Source organism: Cydia strobilella, chromosome 15 (genome assembly GCF_947568885.1).
Source record: "Cydia strobilella chromosome 15, ilCydStro3.1, whole genome shotgun sequence".
Classification (NCBI taxonomy): domain Eukaryota; kingdom Metazoa; phylum Arthropoda; class Insecta; order Lepidoptera; family Tortricidae; genus Cydia; species Cydia strobilella.
This window is the reverse complement of record NC_086055.1, coordinates 12983679-13005713: the sequence shown is the minus strand read 5'-3', so window position 1 is coordinate 13005713 and position 22035 is coordinate 12983679. Positions and strand designations below refer to the sequence as shown.

Sequence of the window (22035 nt, the reverse complement as noted above, 5' to 3'; positions counted from 1 at the left end):
AACTTTAACAAAGTTTATTTTTTTACATAATAAATGGATACAAGCACGTATTGTAGATTATGAATTCCGATTCGCTGTTAAAATTAATCACTCATGGTGAGTCGATGAATATGTTTCTCAAAAGAATAGTCAGAATAAAATATTACATAAAAAACATTAGAACACCAACAGCGCGCGGCGCTATTATGAAAAAAAAAACTTCCATCTCATAGTAAAAGAAAGTCGAAATTATGACATCAAACTTACTGGCGATCCGTCACACTCTGCTGTCGGCATCAAAGGGAAATCATTGTAGCGTGAAACGCCGCTCGTTTTATACAAAAAACGTATAGTAACTATAGTAAGCTTGAACCTTGCACACCTTTCAGATAGAAAGCTGACGCAATAGTAAAATTTGTGACTTACACGTCAGAGGACCTACCGCGAAAATCGAAATTTCGTTATCTGTCTCTCTATCGCTCTAGCATATATGAGTGATAGAGAGGAAGATAGGGCGATTTCGATGTTCTCGGCAGGTCCACAGATTGTGCAAGTGTGGCGAATTATAACCTTTTTCGCCGTAACGATTTCACGAAGATTTAAATGGCTCATTTGCTGCTGAGTGAGCGTTACTGCCAGAGTTCAAAGTTTTATTACGTTGAAACTTGTCGGAACTATGGAATTAGTTCGCTTGTAATTTTCCCAAGCCAATTCGAATGGCGTTCGTAATTCAAAAACTTTGAGACGGTTTTAGTGGTGAAAGATGCGTGTATCGGTCACTTGGTTACTTGCCATAGGTACTTGAAATTCTAAATGACGTTATTGGATGAAAAGATAGATTTTTCGCAAAATCAACCGGCCAACAAAATATTTTTTGTGGAATATGACGAAAAGCATCTTGTCCTGATCAGAAACAGAATCAGTACGGCCTGCTATAGAGGTACTACAAAATTTTTAATTTCGACGTTCAGGATGAAAAGATTTTTTCGGCCGAGCCAACAGCCGAGCCGAGAATTAAAATTTCAAATTTCGTCGTTCAGGTGGGAAATAGGATAAAGAAAAACAGTTTAAGGCATAGTATGTATATTTGCATAAGTTACTCTATGGTTTAGGATGCGCACTAGTGCTGTACTCTGGCGGCAGAACATTGCAGTAATATTCCCTATTCAACGCACCGCACCTACAAAATCTATTATTCCGCAGAATCTGATGAAAAACACATTAACTTCACTTTCCCCGCGAATAATCAGAAACAAAGTCAGTGGGGTGAAGTTGCGAATATTAGATGCAATTCCTGGCGACTGCAAATTGCAAAACCAGTCCGAGGAAGGCAACCGGTTCCACCGGTCCTGCTTGAGACGAAAGCGAACATAGTTTTGTCAGCGGATGCTAAGGGAAAACGGATATAGGGAAAACTTTTTAGATATGCCATTTTCATTCACGATACCGTATAAAGCTACATTTTTATATCAAACGACGTGCCTAAATATATTAAATCACATTTAGAAACGGGTTTATCGCGAATTTATTTTGTTACCTTTATTTACCGACGTTTCGACACAGGTTTCACTGGTCGTGGTCACAAATCTCTGTTTTGACATTTTGCTGGGACGTCAGTTAGCCGCGACCACGACCAGTGAAACCTGTGTCGAAACGTCGGTAAATAAAGGTAACAAAATAAATTCGCGATAGACCCGTTTCTAAATGTGATTTAATATGTGTTTAAACCGCGAAAGTTTTAAGTGCCTAAATATTTCTATCTTTTGATTCCTTTGTATTTATTCTATATAATGCCTGACAAAACTAGAGCTATTTGGTTCTTTGGCGACACGAATAAATAAGATTTTTTATAACCTTTAAGTTTTTAATCCTATGTATAAAATAATCTATCCTGCCTGACAAAAATATAGCCTTTAAGTGTACTGTTAGCATCAAAAGTAGCATTCTCTAAGAGGTCAACAAAAAGAGATTTTTATAGAACAATTAGACTAGCAGTTACTTTTAAACGCGAACTGTTCAAATATTTAGAGATTTATTTAGAAAAGTATTCCAGGGTAGCAGATATTTTTGGCGCGTTGTTTCATACGCTATTGCTTGTTGCTATTGCTCATTGATGCTGACTGTTGATTGATGTAGATATCGAATTTACCGAAAATACGTATTTTCGTATTTTTTTATTTATTTGGAGATCCAACAGCTGTGACATTAACATAAAAATTATAGTTGATACAGGAAGCCAATTATAGGAACTCACAGGAGGAGGAGGAGGAGGAGTATTTATCGAAAATACGTGAGTGAAACCGCTAAGTTAAGTTAAGTGATGTAGATATCGTGGGAAAAAGTTACATGAACGTTGAATTTGTAATTTTTTGATAATTTATATTTAGAAGTTTAGGAATTGATAAGATTTGCAGTTTATTAAACACTGAAGATAACTTATCTAAGATATCAGCTGTGGAACAACAACGTCGGTTATTGGGCACTACCTGCATCTGATAAGATAATTGTTATCAGTAACGTATAACTACAAAGTAAATAGGTGTAACCCACTAAAGCATAGACGCCTTCAATGACATTGCCGATTTAATGCAACGGAAAAATCAAACCACGTGTTAACTTATTAACAAAATCTGTTTCATGTATTATTCTTGCATGTTTGTATACATAATGACAACTATAGGTACTTTATTTATTTAATCTTTATTGCAAAAAAGAAAATACAATCGTCTAAAAGGCGGACTTAATGATATGCTTAGGTATCAGTTTCGTTTAAGTATATAATTTAGCCAGCACGTAGGTTGTTTAACAAGTCTAATGGCAAATAAAAAATACCAGAATAGGTAAGATGCTCTTAAGTCTGGGTCAAGACTCGTGACTCATTCAATTTAAATCACACAGAATTTCCTAAGTATTTTTGCATGACTTTGATTCTGTTGTCCATGATCTTTCAATTTTCTTGTCATCTCGTGATTTCTAGTCATCCTGCAATATCATCGCTAATGTCAAATTTCTATGAAACTATGTCGTTGATACACTCCCTCCCTCTCCTAAAATGACACCCTCATTTTGATCTATTGAAGTCGTTGAAAAGGTTAGGCCATGAATCTAGTATAAAACTGGATTAGACATGAGTGGTGGGGGGAACTGCCAGAACGGGATAGTCTTACGTATCTTTCAGTAGGAGTAGCAGAGAAAGCGTTATTATTGTTTTTCCTTGTTGCAGTCTCACACTTTTTTTAATTCCCCACCGTAAATCTGTATGGTTTATATTGTCGCATTTCGTATGTCCTGTCCCTCACTGGCGCACGCGGTAGGCCGTTTCTATAGGATCCTACCTTCTACGGCTTAGGCGGACTACATGACTCTGATTTTGTTCTATTTGATATCTTAATTTGATATATAGGTACAACCTTCAAAACATTGCCGTTTCTAGTTATCTCGTCCACCTGCCCACGAGATTATGTTGTCAGCATCACAACGCGTGTCGCCACAGGACGGGTCGTGTGATTCATCATGGCGACCCATATCACGCATTTTACTGCTACGGTATATTATGAGACGTGTGCTCAAACCCACTTTCCAAATTGTCGTTTTACGGTACGTTTATGACATAGAGATTCCGTGTCCCGTGATACAAGCATAAACATATTGCATTGCAAGAGAGCTCGCATTTTACCGTATTTGCATTTCTTAAAGGCGAATAGACTAGAAGGATCTCTTTTTTTTTATACCACGTCGGTGGCAATCAAGCATACGGCCAGCCTGATGGTAAGCAGTTACCGTAGCCTATGGACGCCTGCAACACCGGAGATATTACACGCGCGTTGCCGACCCTAACACTCCTCTCCCTCGTTGAGCTCTGGCAACCTTACTTACCGGCGGGAACACAACACTATGAGAAGGGTCTAGTGTTATTTGGCTGCGGTTTTCTGTAAGGTGGAGGTACTTCCCCAGTTGGGCTCTGCTCTAGATCTGGAATGACATCCGCTGTCCTGTGCCCTACCACACAAAGCGAGATGTCATTCACAGTGCTGCCCATACCTCTCTGTTGGACGCAGTTTAAGGACATACCCGGGTCCAAAAAGCATTTGTAATATTGTACAAGTTAAATGTATAGTTCCGTATTATAAATATTTATTTATTTAAACTTTATTGCACAGTAAAAATTGTACAAAAGGCAAACTTAATGCCAGAAGGCATTCTCTACCAGTTAATCCTCGAGCCAAACAGAGATCAAGCAGTGATAAGCGCAAGAAATATTTAAGTACGAAAAATGGAATATTAAATATAAATGTTTATGTTGAACAACATCACCATCATTCGCTTGCCCTTGTCCCATTCACTTGGGTACGCCGCAGCATGTCTTTTTCTTCCATACCTCTCTGTCAGTGTCACCCGTCATCTCATCATTCACTTGCGAAATACTGAGTTATATGTCTGTTAGTCTGTTCCCTTTTCACGCTTAAACCGATGAACCGATATTTTTTTTAGATGGAATTTATTATAGTAAGAACATAGTTTGAGTCCCAGGAAAGGACAGGATTTTCATCATGGAAATGATCCCTTAAAAAGGTGAGAAGGGGATGGAATTTACTATGGAAATACTATGTTTACGTAGTATTAACGCGGGCAAAAGCTAATAATATCTTCTATGCGACTAAACAGTAAACAGTACAAGGATCTCGAGAGCATTTCTAATATTGCACAAGTTAAATTTATAGCCCAGTGCATAATTCCGACTATCAATCTCTCTTCAGCCTGCATTTAGTATTTATAGGCGGTTGCAATGTTGCCTAATCGTCGACACGTTCAATCGATCAGTTACTATTTGCGTTAACGGAAGCTCATGTAATAATTTCTAATGGACTTAATGTGCTCATCTAAGGATTACGGATATGACGGTGATAATGACAGTGCCGTCTCTTTCAATCGCGTGCTGTTAAAAAGTGACACTTATTTTATCACGTGGATAAAGCCATTTCAAAATACGGCTGTGCACTATTGTAAAGAAGGGATAGGAATCTTGTACTTCGACCCGCCTGTCTCTATCGCACGCGCGTAGGAAATTAATTATATTGCTGTCTCACTCATGATACCGGCGGTCAATGACACTGTGCGAGTGGGACAGCAATATAACCATGCGCGTGCGATAGAGATAGGAACAGGCGGGTCAATGTATAAAATTCCTTATGTTAAGCGTCCCTTCTATTTAACATTTAAAACTCGCGGTTTGAACACATATTATATCACATTTAGAAACGGGTCTATCGCGAATTTATTTTGTTACCTTTATTTACCGACGTTTCGACACAGGTTTCGCGGCAATTTTGCTGGGACGTCAGTTAGCCGCGACCACGACCAGTGAAACCTGTGTCGAAACGTCGGTAAATAAAGGTAACAAAATAAATTCGCGATAGACCCGTTTCTAAATGTGATTTAATATGTGTCCCTTCTATTGTCGGGAAGTTGAAAGGATATACAAACTGCCAGAACATTACGAGCGTTGGTCACACGTGAAAATTGCTTGACAGTCTTGACACTGATATCATCTAAACTATCATGTAACATGTAATGTTTCCTAGAAACACGGCCATAACACTCATAACCTAAAACGACCGCTGAAGGGCCGCCGACGCCATTATGGCAAGCGCCGGAGTTAACAGGCTTAAATGACTGAGGCTAATGACACGGCAGATGCGCTGACTTCGTGAATATAATTTTATATCTCAGTTAATATTGCCAGTGATGTGGCTTGATGTGATCTCACGCACGTAGAAACAGGAGTTGTTTTTTTAAAGTAAAGTAGGATTTAGAAATTGAGTGTGGGCATTTGGCAAGCGAATGGGCATAGTTGCATGCATGGTCCAGCTTTTGCAAAGCAAAACTATTTAAGAAAGATTTTCGTCTTTGAAACTTACATGTTTTTTATATTCTCGGCCTTCTCGAGTATAAACGTCTAGTACTAATTCAATGAAGTTTAAGTAGCTTTTATTCAACCAAGTAGATACTACCTATGATCTCAGTTTATCCCTCTTGCACTAATACATGACTGGCGAGCGAGGAGCTCTGAGATTGTTATGATACTTATCATACATTTTTTTCTCTTTATTATTTCGTTTCCTATTAAACTGACTGTTGAGAGTTATTACACTTACAAATATGTTTAACCCAACAAGCTAGTTATTTATCATAAAAAATTCTCACGCATTCAAAATACCAACGAGTAATGAGATAGGTAAATGAGACATCCGCGTCTTTTTAAGCAGTATTTGGCTTCCATTAAAATCTCATCTTTCGTTCGTAAAGAAAAGGAAGTAATCATAGCTACATTTGGCGAGCTTCCGATAATTGTTGATTTAAGACATTCGTAATCTCGACCACTGGGCAATTCGGGCATTGCTTTTAAATTAAATTAATATACTAGTGTAATTTAGATGATAAGAGTTTGAATTGTGTTGTTCATTACGTATCCTTTAAAAAGTCCGGTTATACCTACTTTTTACAAGCTTTTTATTAACTTGCAATGTATGTACCTATGTATGGTATGTATGTGCGGGTTAAATCTTGCAAGTTCAATTTGACCCACTTCACGACTTCCAATGAAGCTGAAAATTTGCATACATATAGTATAGTAAGTCGGGTGACAATGCAATTTATGGTACCATCGAGCTGATCTGATGATGGAGTCAGAAGGTGGCCATAGGAACTCTGTGATAAAATAACGAAACCTAATTGTGTTTGGGGTTTTTTGAATTGTCTCGATAAGCATTAATTACCTGTGGAAAGAAAAGTACCTACAGTCAGCGACAAAAGCTTGTACCAAAAATGTTTTTTTTTTTCAAAAATGTATGCTCTTTCCAATCACAAGGTAGGTAGGTACCGAGGTAGATATGAACTATTTTAGGAAAAGTCAATATTTTATTTTCGGTCGTATACTTATGTATTATTTCATTGTTACTATTTTTGAAAACATTGGCAAATAAAGTGTATATTATTATTTACATTATGTTCCCATATGACAAGTGTTGGCTAAATTCTTTTAAACTTGTAGTTGCGTTTAAGATCGTTTAAGTCACGTCGAAATTTCCGTTGTGTGACGAAACGGATGGCATTTAACCTTAACTTACGGTTTTGTGGCGACTGTTAAAACTGGCCATTAAAAATAGTTACTACTTGTATATACTATGTCTATGAAAAATAGGTACAATCATAATAAAAAGTTAGGTTATCTGTGAATTTAAACTTTAGGTATGTATAATTCCATCCGTTACCATATTTTTGAACACAGATTTTATGGTGTACCTACTGTACGTACACACATTATTCAAAACCTCTATATTATAGCAACTAATATTCCAAAACACATAGTAGCAAATAAAAACTGAAAAGCGAAAATTATCTTTCAAGCATCTGGCAAAGAAATTTTGAATAAAAACGAGTTTAACTAAACCTGTGTAGTGCACACGGGCACGGAATTTCCATTTGATTGATTTGCTGGCGGACGAGTCGGATGAGAACGTAACGCACGAGTGCGCCGAGAACAAATGTAGCAGAAATGGCGGATTCTGCTATTATTTCTGTTACTTAAGGGTGAAGTTCGGAAATCAACTGGTTGTTGCCGAAATTGTTCCCTGATGAAATGTGTGAGGTTCTCCGCCACATTACTGCTGCGATTATGACGTTCATTCCGTCTCTTAAAGGAAGTTGACAGATACGGCGACAACAGCGACGCCGCAACAGTAATGCATCGCAGTTGACATCCGAGGGCCTACCGCGAACCACGTTCGACGTGTTGCCTCCCTGTCATGTCATAATTACGTACGAATTTACAAGTAAGACAGAGAGGCAACACGTCGTACGTGGTTCGCGGTAGGCTCTCAGAACCGAACGCCGCCAGCCGCCACGCTTCGGAGTTCTTTAGTCTCCATTTTCAAGCACTAACAGTGCATGAGCAGCGGTAACATGTCGCGCGAGTGACTAAAAATACGAGTTAAACCGTAAAATTTGCTTAAGAGTCCCCGGCAAGCTCGGTTCTCCACACAAACGTAGTTACGCTCTCATTTTAAAACGAGTAGCTAGATTGCTCTGAAACTTTGTACTTACAATAGGATAAGGTATATCTAGGTCTGTAATTAGTTTATGTAGCTTCAGATGCAATAGTAAAAAAAATACAGCGGATTTAAGTTTTTCATACAAAACTTGATTTTGCTCTATTTCGTTTGTTTTATACCTATATACTAGAGCTATATAAACTAATTACAGACCTAGATATACCTCATGTCATTGTATGTGTAAAGTTGCATTACAATCCAACACGTAGTTTTAAAATGAGAACGAAACTCCGTTTGTATGGGAAGGTGAAATTCGGCCGAGCTTGCCGGGAACTTAATGTTAATATGACACGAGATTAAATTCGTTCATAATTTTTGTTGATTTTTAAATGCTAATCAGTAATCACCTTACAAATGTAGCGGAAATCTTTGTATCTTTTGTTCCCGGTTCACCTGTGCACATAACGGTTTTTGCGCAACTAGGCCTTGTCGGTGCTAATTTAGTTCAGTCTGCGGTTGCTTTGTTTTAAACAGACTATACTTAAGAGCAATGTAAAAGGAACATTTTGTATACAATATCCTTAGAAACAAAGGTGACCCGTGTTTATTGTATTATAATATTTAAGTACGAGTATCTATAACATTATGACTGCGAGAGGCTCGGAAACTTATTGTCGGATAGTTTTGCTAAATGCATAAAAAATGTAACTGGTAATTTTTGGTTTTCAATACGTGTACATTTAAATTTACATGTTTTTAATTCGGTACCCAATACTGAACAGGTTGGAAAATAATGAGTGAGTATGTTTGTTTTCAATACTGTCATTTGATCATGACTTAACGCAATTCGGCCTCGTCCCTCGTCGTATTTTTTTTAGATTTAGGAGGCAAACGAGCAAACGAATCGCCTGATGGTAAGCAAACACCGTCGCCCATGGATACCTGCAACATTAGAGGAGTTGCAAGTGCGTTGCCGGCCTTTAAGATGAGAGTATTACGCTTTTTTTCTTGATGGTTTGAAGGTAGTATTGGTCCGCAGGACGACGGTCTATTCCACAGTTCTGTTCAGCTGGTTGTTAATTATTCTAGATTAGACCAAGCACGATTGTGTTTATGTCAGATATCAAAAATTCGTCCCTCGCACTAACACACACAAAGAATGCTTTATGACGGACATAAAAAGAGATCGTGCAAGCTTGGCGGTTGAATATTAAATTCATAAAAATGTAGGCGCCGCCGTGAGTCACAAAGAGAGGTCGTGTAGAACTTGTCCTGGAATTTGAACACTAACGCGACATTCCACCTTAACAAGATGGAGCATAGATTTAGGGTGACCAGGGGCCCGTTTCTCGAACGGTATTAGTCTAATATTATTAGTGTGTTGCTTTGGTAACCCATACGATTTGACAGTTCGTGGAGTGATAATATTAGTCTATTAGTCTAATACCATTCGAGAAATGGACCCCAGCGGTAGATTTCCGAATTCAAATTCAAATCATTTTCGAACGCAGAGTACGAAAAGTACACGCGGTGTAGTGAGTGTTGCGGATTGTTATGTAAATTAGAAAAATCGGCAAAATTTATGTTCTAGGTGGTGGGCAAAGTACGGCCCGCGAAAGGATTTTATCTGACCCGCCGGTCCTTCTAAAGAAAATAAAAAACTACTAATATGGCCCGCGAAATAATAAAAATGCATTTTTGCTGCAATTCTGGTCCTCCTCTGAAATTTATTAAACTTTCTAAGGTGTAGGACAACTCGGTAGCGAAAAGTAAAATTGCACCTTATTGTTGCGGTCTTCGTAAATGCTTCATTATGTATAATCTTTTGTAGTCTAAGAACCATCAATATACCTAATTAGTGAATTAATCCGAACTCTGGCTGTCAACCAGACATTTTTGGCTTAGCAGTTAGAAACTGCGATAAAGTTAATAATACGTATATGGAAATTTAATAAAATAAAATAGTGATAGCTAACTAACTTCGAATAAATAATAATACCTATCTGACGAATCTAAATTTATTTTTGCCTGTATTGCGTTGCGCTCTCTCCCACGCTATCGATGCAGGCAGTAAATTGAACATTTTTTCTTATATTGAGTTATACCACGGTCTGTATCTCTTGGGACACTACCGGATTTTTGTCTTCAACATTAACTTGTTCCTGTTTTAGTTTGGTGGGTAGGTAGGTAAGTATTTCAGTTTTTTTTTTGAGATAACAGTTAAATTGGTCGCAGCTGTTTGCACATTTTATTGATTTAGGTAGGTACTGTAATATGGCTATAAACTGGTTAGCAGTAGCTAACTAACAAAGTAATTAACCAACCTACATTATTAACAAAATTAATTAATTATAAATCATCATCCTCCTACCGTCGTCCCGACTTTTTGCCACTTCTCATGGGAGCCTGGGGTCCGCTTGGCAGCTAATCCCAAGAATTAGCGCCGGCACTAGTTTTTACGAAGCGGATGCTATCTGACCTTTCATCCCAAAGGGGAAACTAGGTCTTATTGGGATTACTTCGGTTTAATCACAGTGTTTTCCATCACAGAAAAACGAATAACATAACCGCCAAGACACTGATTTACTTTTACGATTTTTACACATTTATTTATTTAAACTTTATTGCACAATAAAATTAAGTACAAATGGCGGACTTAAGGCCTAAATGCATTATCTACCAGTCAACCATTGACAAATACGTGCCTAGTAATGTGCAAAACGTTCAAGTTGATAAACAAGACCAAGTGTAATGTCGATGTTGATGTCAACTTTATTTAGCTGGCTCTTCAAGACCACGGGGACAAATGGAACAATGCCGTCCTCGAAACGTCGGAGGTAATTTAATACTTAATACATGATTAGTTAACTCCCGTTTTAACAATAATAATAAGTTCAGTAAATTCTTATAGGATTCACACACGCACCAAACAGGTACAGTGATAAAAGATTAATAACCGGCAGGTAGGTAATTACAATCAGGTACGCTACCGGGCGCCCACCTTCGTTTATAATGACATAACCTACAAACACAGTCATTGATATCAAATGACTCATGCACAATACGCACATGAATGACCGGTTTACAAACACTTTAGAATCACACAGATTTCATTTGTTACTTTTGTTAGCAAACCCGCTGTTACTAAACTAACAACAACCGACAAGTTAAATCGCTTATAAAAAAGTTACCTGATAAAGTTGCCAGTAACACCGCTAACACCGCCACACCTGTCGCTCCAAGCCGATGGGACCTCATTATGTCTCTTTTCAACACGCTATTCGTTCGCGTCCTCAAGAAAAACAACAGAAATTCAAAACTACAACTTCAACGTCTTTGTTTCAAAACAATAAACAATTTCACTCGCGTTTTGTTACACCTTTGTCAAAGATAAAGATTTAACCACAAATTTCACAGTAAACTGTCTTTAAATCAGTTTGCAAAGCAGTCTTGTAATGATTTCACAGTAGTTCATTATGACGTTTGTCGGTAGCGGGTTGTTTGAACAGTTCAAATTCGGAAAAACTTGTTTCGTGTATTTGATCGAGCGGGGATGCGGAGGAACGTACGTCCGCCTCCGGCGAGCTCTCAGCGATACTGGGGCTGCGATGGGAGCGACACGGCGCGGCGGCGGCCGAATGCGGAACTACGCGGCGTCGGAGCCTCGTCCTGTAGGCTAGACTGGACTGCAGGCACGCGACGCGATGTGGACGCGAAGACGCGATACATCAGCGGCCTTTACAAGACGAACCAACAGGCTAATTCAAACGTACCCGCCCTGACATCAGAAATATCTGAATGATATTATTTTGAATCATGTTATATAGTTATCGTGCATTTCCGTTAATTGATCGTTCATGCATTGGCGCGGGCGAGATCTAAATATTAAATTATTACATATGATTTAAATGTCAGTGTACGTTCGAATTGGCCTACGAAACAAGTTTTTAGAATAATCGGCTTGTATGTACCTACTATTAATTTCATAATGTACATAGTACAAACTACCTATAATGAATATTTTTTTTTGCTTTTAAATTTCAAACGACAAACCGTGTTTGATTGGTTCGTTAGGTTAGGTTATAACTGAAGGATTTTTTAAATAAAATTTGGTGACCAGTCACGACTCACGTCGTATTACGTGGGCAATGTTGTCAAACTTGTAACTTTGGGTAACTTTGCCCACTACCTATCTAAATTAGTAAAATTAGCAAATAGGCATGTAAATTAAATGAAAGTCTAAAAATGATTTGTTTATGTTTATATGCATATTTCGATAAAAACCGGCTAAATTTGATAAGTAGTTACACGGTGAGTACAGTGACTAAACAAATGTTAGGCACATGCATAAAAAACCAGACAAGTAAGAGTCGGACTCGCCCACTAAGGGTTCCGTACTTTTTAGTACCTATTTGTTGTTATAGCGGCAACAGAAATACCTACATCATCTGTGAAAATTTCAACTGTCTAGCTATCACAGTTCATGAGATACAGCCTGGTAACAGACAGACAGACGGTCAGTGGAGTCTTAGTAATAGTGTCCCGTTTTTACTATTTGGGTACGGAACCCTAAAAGTAGTTAACTTACCTACCTACTTACTTTTCTTGTATTATTTTTACTGGGTACTCTGTTTAGTCTGTTTATCCCTATAGTTGTCTGATACATCAGAATGCCATTAGGCATTAAGTCCGCCGTACATTTTCCTATCCTATAACTGGGCTGGGTACTTAGTTAAGTAATATTTTATTAATAATCATTGTTGACATTCTTTTTGTATTGTATTTTAAGTTTGCTTTTATTATTATTTCATTATGTCATTGTGTCGTCATGTGTATGTATTTGTATTATGAGCTAAAAGCCTAAAATAAACGTTTTTTAGGGTTCCGTACCTCAAAAGGAAAAAAACGGAACCCTTATAGGATCACTCGTGCGTCTGTCTGTCTGTCTGTCCGTCTGTCACAGCCTATTTTCTCCGAAACTACTGGACCAATTAAGTTGAAATTTGGTACACATATGTAAGTTTGTGACCCTAAGACGGACATGTAACGTAAACAAATTAATTTTATACCCACTTTTGGGGGTAAATGAAAAAATTTAAAAAAAATAGTTTTTCAAACTATATCGTGTTAAGTACATATCAAATGAAAGAGCTGATTTTGAGAATCTCAAATATATATTTTTTATAATTTTAGAATAAACAGTTTAGAAGTTATTCAAGAAAATAAGCAAAACATGACCATTCCCCCCCCCCCTTTATCTCCGAAACTACTGGGTCTAAAATTTTGAAAAAATACACACAATAGATCTTTACCTATAGATCACAGGAAAACCTATTAGAAATGTGCAGTCAAGCGTGAGTCGGACTTAATTACTTAGTTTTTGATCCAACCCCCTACGGGTTTTTTAAATACATTCATACTCTCACGTTTCACATAAAAAATACATTGTTTAAATTGTGTAATGTACGGAACCCTTCAAACGCGAGTCCGACTCGCACTTGGCCGGTTTTTTTTTCTTATATTTTGTACAGCAAAGTTTATAGTAGTTTATGTGACTGCTACATAATGAAAGGCATTAAAACTCGAATAATAGAATCACACGAGTGTTTTAATGCCTAATTATGTACAGTACATACACTGCTTTATCTACACACATAGTTTAAACTTTCTATGATATTTATTTACTAACCTCATATTACAGCCGACATTGGGGCATAGTTGCTCTCTGGCGGAATTCGCGGATATGAGGTGGCGTCTCCGAAATATCTTTATCGCACATTTTACACGAAACTTTTGATAGTTACTTTAAAAACAACAAAACAAATTATTTTTTACCTACAAACTAATTAAAAGATAAACTGCAAGTCAAATGGCGGCAAAGAAAACTTTTTTCACGCATGTCATGCATCCGTAGTTTTTTTAAATTCGGAGACAAACTAGAGTGGGGGTCGATTGCCATATCGTTCGATACCAACTAACAAGCGAGATTTGTCAAATTTGTATGCAATTGACATTTCATTTCGAATAAAATGTCATCTCGACTGATATTAGAATAGAGGTCAAATCAAATTTCTTTGTTTTTCAGAGATGTTCGAAATTTGAATAAAATAATATTACCGAAATCGATGTTATTATTTAGCAATAATAACATTTTTACAGATAAAAAAATTGCTGTAACAAAACAGTTTATCTTAATGTTGGCCATTATTTACGGATTTTGAAGGCATCATAGAGGGTTTATGATATGTGTGTAGATAAAATAAATTAATACTCAGATACTCACCTATATATCTTTAATGACAAAATAGAGTAAAATAACATTAATATAACAGAGCTGTACATTTCGATTCATTGTAAGAATTTTGAAAAACAAAACAACGGCCTCAGCCACAAATGAACAGCTTCATCAGTCGCTACACGTCCGCGGTGATTATTAACACCGTGTCAATTTGGTTATTTTCATCGCTTCATTTCTCTCCGATGACTGATTACAGCATACATAATTAATTTCATCCACGATACGGTGAATAAATAACAAACGGTTGTTCTTTCATAATATGTGGATGTATAATAATTAAAAAGGTTTTCATTCAAAATTTCAGGTTTTTTGTTACCCAAACGAACAAATATGTGATCAGTATTTTTGGCCAGTAATCCGTGGAAAACCAAACATCGATTTTATTATCATTTACTTTTATACCAACATTCAAAATGTAATTTATTCACATCATTAATGAATTACATTTATGTTGAGTTTATAACAGTTTAACCCATAGACATAGTATAGTAGTTATAGACATGAAACCGAGCGACCAGGGGTAAGAGAAAGACATATTCATGTATTAACAGGTTAATGTATGGCAGCATAATCCTTTTTCTCTTTCACTCTTATACATTTCGGTATTTCGCCATCGCCTTCTAGCTATGCTGCCATAACCCGACCATGAAAAAAACCCGGTCGATGATAAGGACAAAGCATGGCACTATTTTCTGTTTCCTCTTATAGGAATCGCAAGAAGACTTATCTTTCTCTACCAAAGAGTGTCAGGCCCTTGGTTTAACCGCACAATAAATTACATAAGCTGATCTAATACTTCATTACGATTTTCTTTCTAAATTTTAAATATCAGAAAGAACCCCGATTGTTCCAACTTTAACCTCTAAATTCCCACAGCCGTCAAATTCTTTTGATAACCAAAAATATTGATGGGATTGCCTCACGCTGTCACTCACAGCTACGAGATTCGGTGAAAGTTTTTTAATCTACACAATTCGTATTAAAATCTGTGTACCCGGGATCCAATCATAGAGTAAATTGGCTTTTAAAGTTTCACAACGACCTTTTTGCATTTAGTGGTTGAAATTAGATGCTCATTTTATCTTATACGATATCAATATCATTCAATAGGAAGATAGAGGTTGTAAGAGCTTAACTTTGCTGTTCTGTATTAAAGAAACATTAATATTTTCTGCACTTTAAGTACCTACTTACTTAGGTACTAACATCAGCAAACTAGTCAAATTAAACCACCGAAAAAGTTAGCGCAAAATAGGTTTCTTACTTTTTAGGTTTGGAATTTAAAAAAAGTCTGTGCGTGTAATCTTTACGCGCGATTAAGGCGCTTCGCGCAGTTTTTGGCCAAAAACTCAAAATCAGCGAGAATCGTCTTAAAGTAAAACTTCTTTGACGTTTATCGCTATGTTCGCACTTTGACGTGTGTCCTATTGTGCGTGTGTCACTACTGAGCGTTACCGTCAAAAAAAAGAACTGAGTTACCCTCTAGTCGCGCCTAAAGAAGTTTTACTTCAATAAGTAGTTATAAATAAACAAACGATAATCAGATTGATTTGGAATTAAAATTAGGGTAAATAGATTACACAGGCATGCGTAAGTCAATCGGCCAAAGTAAGATGATACATATAACAACGAATAATAATTGATACCGTATCTAGGGGACGGGACGGATAGGAAATTTTAATTAGCTTAATGTAACGAAATTTAAACAAACAGTTGATCGCAACGGGGCCGTTGGGTTGTGCGGGTTCATGAATTACGTTGCGACACTTGCGGCTAAAACACTCGGTATATAGGTACATTTAATTTAGGATTGGGACGACCCGAATCTAAAAGAAGTATAGAAATATTAGTCATAATCATATCATAATCAATATTTTGGCCACAAACAACTACAATCTAGTTCATGTCTATACTATATAGGTATTTATCACATTACCTAACGTTCGTTCGTAACAATCGTAACGTTCGTAATATATTGTAAAGTTTTTACGGGTATTTGCGTCTGCATTTATATTTGTCTGGATTTACACAGGTACCTAAATGAGAATTTGAGATTTAAAATTATTCTATCAGTGTTATGTAGTGTATAAATTATTCTATCAGTGTTATTTAATTTATCTTAATTGTTCAAGTGATCAATGAAAACAAAATTCTGAATTGAGAACAGATTATAAAGGAGTTCTTAACACCAACCGAACTAGCAAGATATATGTTCGAGCAATGGACACGAATAATCAATTATCATGTTTCATGATTGAACCGCCACAATCCAATACCCGCGCCAAATGCACACATATAGAGATATCATAATCAAAACCGATACCGACATGGCGGCCCGACCCCTATTTGCTATGTAACCTTAATAGATCCGACCATTCTCGATTTAACTCGACGCGAAATGGAATAAAAAGCATGCCTCGGGATGCTCGGATAAATTAATTGAAAGGGGATCAGGCCCTTGTTTTGACTGAGCAAATAGAATTAAAACATTCCCCATAGGTACGATAATAAACGCGCTATTGACCAAAGTCAATAAAATATGATAGTCGAATTTCATTTCGGTGTGCTCAGTGCAGTAGGGTTGTCAACTGACCAACACACTGAAACTTAATGCTTCGTTTCCACAGTAAAGTGAATTATGCGTTTTTATATTAAAGGAAAACTGAAAAATTTACGCTTCCAGCAAGACATGGGCAAGACCAACTGAGCTACGGGAGCCTACCAGAAATGCGCAAATCTTTCCATTCCTTCCTTTATGTATACACGCCTTTGGGTTGGGCTGCCGAAAGCGTCATTTTTTAAATTTTTCCTGTGATATATAATTTGTAGTATCGCTTGCAGACGTATCTGCTAGATAAAAAAAATGGTTATGCGTTTGTTATACAATCTGCTGTTTCTAATATTTTAAGTGCCGCTGTGTCATGTGTAGTTTCTTTATACAAACAAGAGCAATCCAGTTAAATTTATTAGATGTAGCTATCTTCAGTTTTAAACATAATATTTAAGTTTTAAAGTAGAAACTTTCTAAATACCTATTCGTATTGATGACGACCGGTCTGGCCTAGTGGGTAGTGAGTGACCCTGCCTGTGAAGCCGATGGTCCTGGGAATCCCGGTAAGGGCATTTATTTGTGTGATGAACACAAATATTTGTTCCAGAGTCAAGGGTGTATGTATGTATTTATCTATATAAGTATATGTATATCGTCGCCTAGCACCTAGCACCTAGCATTAAGCTTTGCTTAGTTTGGGGCTAGGTTGATCTGTGTAAGATGTCCCCTAATATTTATTTTATTATTATTTAGTTACTGATTGTCAATGAGTGTCAGGAGTTTGACCGAATCTAAAGTTTTGCCAGGTTTATCAATCCTAACAACCCTAGCTAATCCGGAGCTCAGTCTACCTAGAACCTAGACCAATGCCTAAATAAATAAGCACTCTATCAAGTGGAAAACTGAAAACGTTTACTTTTTAGTTCAACATCAAAGCGTTTGAGATTGTAATATTTTTATTGGTGATTGCGTAAAGTGAGCTTACGAAAAACCTTTTTGGTCTTTTAAGTGCTTGATGCTTACCTACGTAAAAAGCTCTCATTTCTTGTTTAGTACTCGGTTTTATTTTTAATATGTTCTTTTACCTACTTATTTAAAATGTATAAGATAAATGAATGGGTTTATGTTTCGTAAAAAGGAAACTACTTTACAGTACATATGGTACTACTTTCTCGCACTAGTGCGTAAAAGAGCACTTTTCGTGCATATGTCGAAAGTTTAAAGGGCCATATTATGTAATGTAAAACGTTGTACGATACACGTGCGAATAGGTAATTCGCAACTCGTGTCGATTTAAAACACTCCCTGTGGTCGTGTTTTAATTTATCGCCACTCGTTTCGAATTTCCTCTTTTCCGCACTTGTATCGTAAATAACTATTTTACGTAAATCAAAGATACTTACAATGCAATGAAAGATTTTCTGAACTGGTTTTACAAAATAAAAATGAAAATGTAGCTAGCATCATAACATTACACGTTACCAACACATTTGTAGTTCTCCTAGTCTTCCTACGTAAATTTTTAATTAGGCACGAAAATGGAAAATTACTGGCCACTGGATGATGAACTCGATGCGATACGAGAATAATGATTTCTTTATAATGTAAAGATTTTAATTTTAAACTAACACAGGACTTAATCGCGTTTCTTACGTTCATTTATTTTATGGCCTGATGTTTCGAACCACCTCTCCACCCTGCCGTCTGCCTGTGACCACGAACGTTACGTCACGTTCGAAACGTCAGGCCATAAATGAACGTAAGTTTTTCACGCTATTAAGTTCCGTGTTAGTTTAAAATTAAGAGTGGCAATCGTGTTAGTTTAAATCAATATAAAAATTTAAGTACATCATTGTAAGATTATTTAATTAAAAAGCATTTAAGAAGCTTTGCTAATATACGCCAGTTATAAAAAGAACGGGAAAACACACAGGCTTACATCAAAGTATCATATTTAAAAATCTCTGAATATATCTGTCGCTCGAGACGAAAGTAGCAAATATTTTGTAACAAATTCTGAATCGGACTCCTTCGCAACTTTTCCCTAAGGCATTCATGAACAATTGTCTGAGAATTTTCAATTTAGAATTCCGTTCGATATTATAAAAACGAAAAAAATATTTTCAAGTTCGTTATACCCGGCTACTTTGCCCGCTTTTTGCATTTTGTGTAGTTTTTCGCTTCATATTGAAGAAACTATAACCAGACACATTAATTAGCTGGGCAAAGTCGCAAAAGAAAACGTAACTCAATTCATGTTACTTAATTACGAGTACCTAACTAGTTATCAATCTGAAGTTAGTGGTAAAAAATATAGAGAGAGACAACAAAAAAGATAAAGAAAATATTAAAATATTAAAAAGTGTTTAGATATTACGTACAATCAGAGAATCAGACCTAATGATACGTATTTTTGTGATCCTTCACTAATCCTGCTCAGCACCATTATAATCCAACGCACGACCTGCAAATTTCAGAATGAATCTCAACTCGGTATCTAAATTTCACGCATGATTGCGGGCCCATATTGCTTTATTTAGATTTTCGCCGGTAACATTTTCACCTCACCTTAACGATATCGCTAGGGCAGTGGGCTGTGAGTAATCCGTCGGGACATTGGGGTGCAAAAATCCACCCTAGTCAGTGTCATGGAGACCGGGAGAGCGTAAGACAGTTTGAGAATGATTGGAGAGCTGGCTGTTTGGCGAAACACGAGTTTAAGAGAAGAAAGAAAGTAGGCAAGATATACATACTTTCGTTGTTTGTTTTGTCGCCATTTGTATCGAGCGACACAATACGATTGATATTGATCAGCCTGCCAATAATATCCAGTTAAATACGAGTTATTATAGAACATTCTGCAAAGTGTTGGCACGATAACTTAGAAGATATGTTGCTAAAATAGAATAAGATAAAAAAAAAGTAATAGAAATACCTAGTTGCATCATGCCACGATCCTCAGCATTGAGGAAACGACTGAAGAATAAGTGCATTATACAGTACACCTACTAAATATGTCAGGTCAAACCCGCATTATCTATGAACAACCTTGACAGCAACCTTTGAAGTTGAAGTTTAACCTGACCGCTGCCCGCAGAACGCATCCAGTGTGGCAAATCCTTAAATGTTTTATAATATATTATATGTTGTATGCAACTTATTATATAATAAGTACTGCAACTTAGAGCTTAACAGATGGAATAACATCTTATTTTGAACTATAGACATGTGTTCATGAAAACAGATAAAGTAATTAATTATTAGGTACGTTGTTAAGTTATCATCTCGAACACAACGCCAAAAGTGTCACTTTCTAAATATCACGGTCTCTACGAATCTACACGCGTAAGTCAATTTCATACTTATTCTAAAGATCATTAGTCATGTCACCGCACGACATGCGAAAGTACCTCCGCGAAGATGACTTGGCTTGAAGCGAGTTATATATTTTTTTGCATAAAAGACAAGAATGCACCGATATTTGCCACGGGTGGATGGATTAACGTTGAAGTCATTATATTTTAGAAAATAAGTTTCTTACAGATAACTACATAGGTACTAAATCTTTAATATAGCATTGACATCTTTATATATAATTGTAATATAGTAGATGCTTTTAGATTACATACATCTTATCTATATGTTTGCAATGTAGGATTGTAGGTAGGTTGACGTATGTGTCTTCTACATATATTTAAGTTTTAGTACAGCTTTATCAAATGGATAGAGTTAGTCCAAGCTAAGTTGACACCGATTTTGATAGCCCAGACAGTGCAAGTATTTAAACGTCATAAATAATCTTATAGAAGTTTGACGTCTAAAATAACACTTGCACCTTCTGGGCTATCGAAATCGCTGCCAACTTAGCTTGGTCTAACTACCTTAGCTTGGCCTACAAATAGGCATTTGGGTTCCTTTTCCTATGTTGAGCTTCTGAGTTGGAGTACTAATTTTATCTTTACTTTATTTATTTTAATAAATCGTACAGCTATCTTTTCAGTTTCCCAATAAGAGAGTAAAAGGTGACCTTGATTTTAAAAAAAATCTACTATGTAAAGCTTTAAGAATAACACAACACAAACAATGTAACCTTAGTAAATATTTTGCATGTATAACCAGCCTTAAAGTCTATAGATTAGGTTCATTATTTTTGTATGTGGGTATTTTTGCACTTTGTAGCTTTTCCTCAGTCACCTGCTCACCTGTTGACCACGAACGCTGTAAAGGGTTCGAAACGTCGGGATGTGTTATAAATTCAATATACGCGATATAATCCGTTTTTATAGTTTTATTTCATGAGTAACTATCGCGGTAACCAAACACAATATTACTTAGTAAATACGTTAAGATGGTTGGTTATAACATTGACTGTACTGACTGTAGGTAACTACACTTAATCTGCTACGTACTTAAAATGGTGAATTAAAAAAACACTTAACACATTCTTTAAAAAGTCATGCGACTAAATAACGGTAACTATTTGGTGAAACCGTGGAATGCTCCATTTGTTACTGGCCACTCACTTTAATGGAATATAATTTCTCTCGGCACATTTTTAGCATAACTCTTAGCCGCCTAGAACACCTACCGGACTAAGATTTTATTAAAGCAATTTATCAAAATTAATATTAATCGTAAAAAACAAGTGCAGTGGTATACACGCATCAGCCTTTATCTTCTAGTGTATTAAATATTATAAAAAAATCTAGGTCACTTTTATTAGACTAATTTACATTTGAGGTATGGTTAGAAGCATTTTTAGTGGTGGTGGGCAATGTTATATTTTATTATATTTTTCGACAACTTTGCCCACTCACTACGTTAGCGTTTTCAACCATGATGCGACACCCTCTCTCCACGCTGGCCCATTTTAGTGGGCCAGTGTGATGGCCCATCGTGTAGAGAAGCCATCATACTGTTATACGAGTAATGTGTAAGTACATACTTAGAGAAAGAGTATATTATTCGCATGTCATGTCATGCCATGCACTCCCTGCACAAAGGAAGTGTTACTTACCAGTAATGTAACATGACATTTGAGATCACTTATCATTCGGAAATCTCGCATATAACTCGAGTCAATGAGCGTTACTTTATTCATATCGCCAGTTCAAAGCGACAAGGTTCTACGTTACAGTAACTAGATACTGCGTAAG

General features: G+C 36.6%; 1 protein-coding gene and 1 long non-coding RNA gene across 6 annotated transcripts in view; both read right to left on the bottom strand.

The window, feature by feature from the left end:
- The window catches only part of LOC134747569 (fasciclin-2), a 406372-nt gene extending 394686 nt beyond the window's left edge, over positions 1-11686 (bottom strand). For 3 of the 5 annotated variants that reach the window (XR_010128344.1, XM_063682151.1, XM_063682153.1), the window contains exon 1: positions 11222-11686. Coding sequence is in view for 4 of the 5 variants with exons in the window: in XM_063682151.1 (XP_063538221.1) it covers positions 11222-11288 (67 nt within the window). In the remaining variant the exon portion in view is untranslated. The remainder of the gene's footprint in view (positions 1-11221) is intronic. The other 2 variants (XM_063682154.1, XM_063682155.1) reach the window with 2 other exon arrangements.
- Positions 1-22035, bottom strand: part of LOC134747597 (uncharacterized) — a 298158-nt gene that overhangs the window by 199720 nt on the left and 76403 nt on the right. The gene's annotated exons all lie outside the window — the stretch shown is intronic.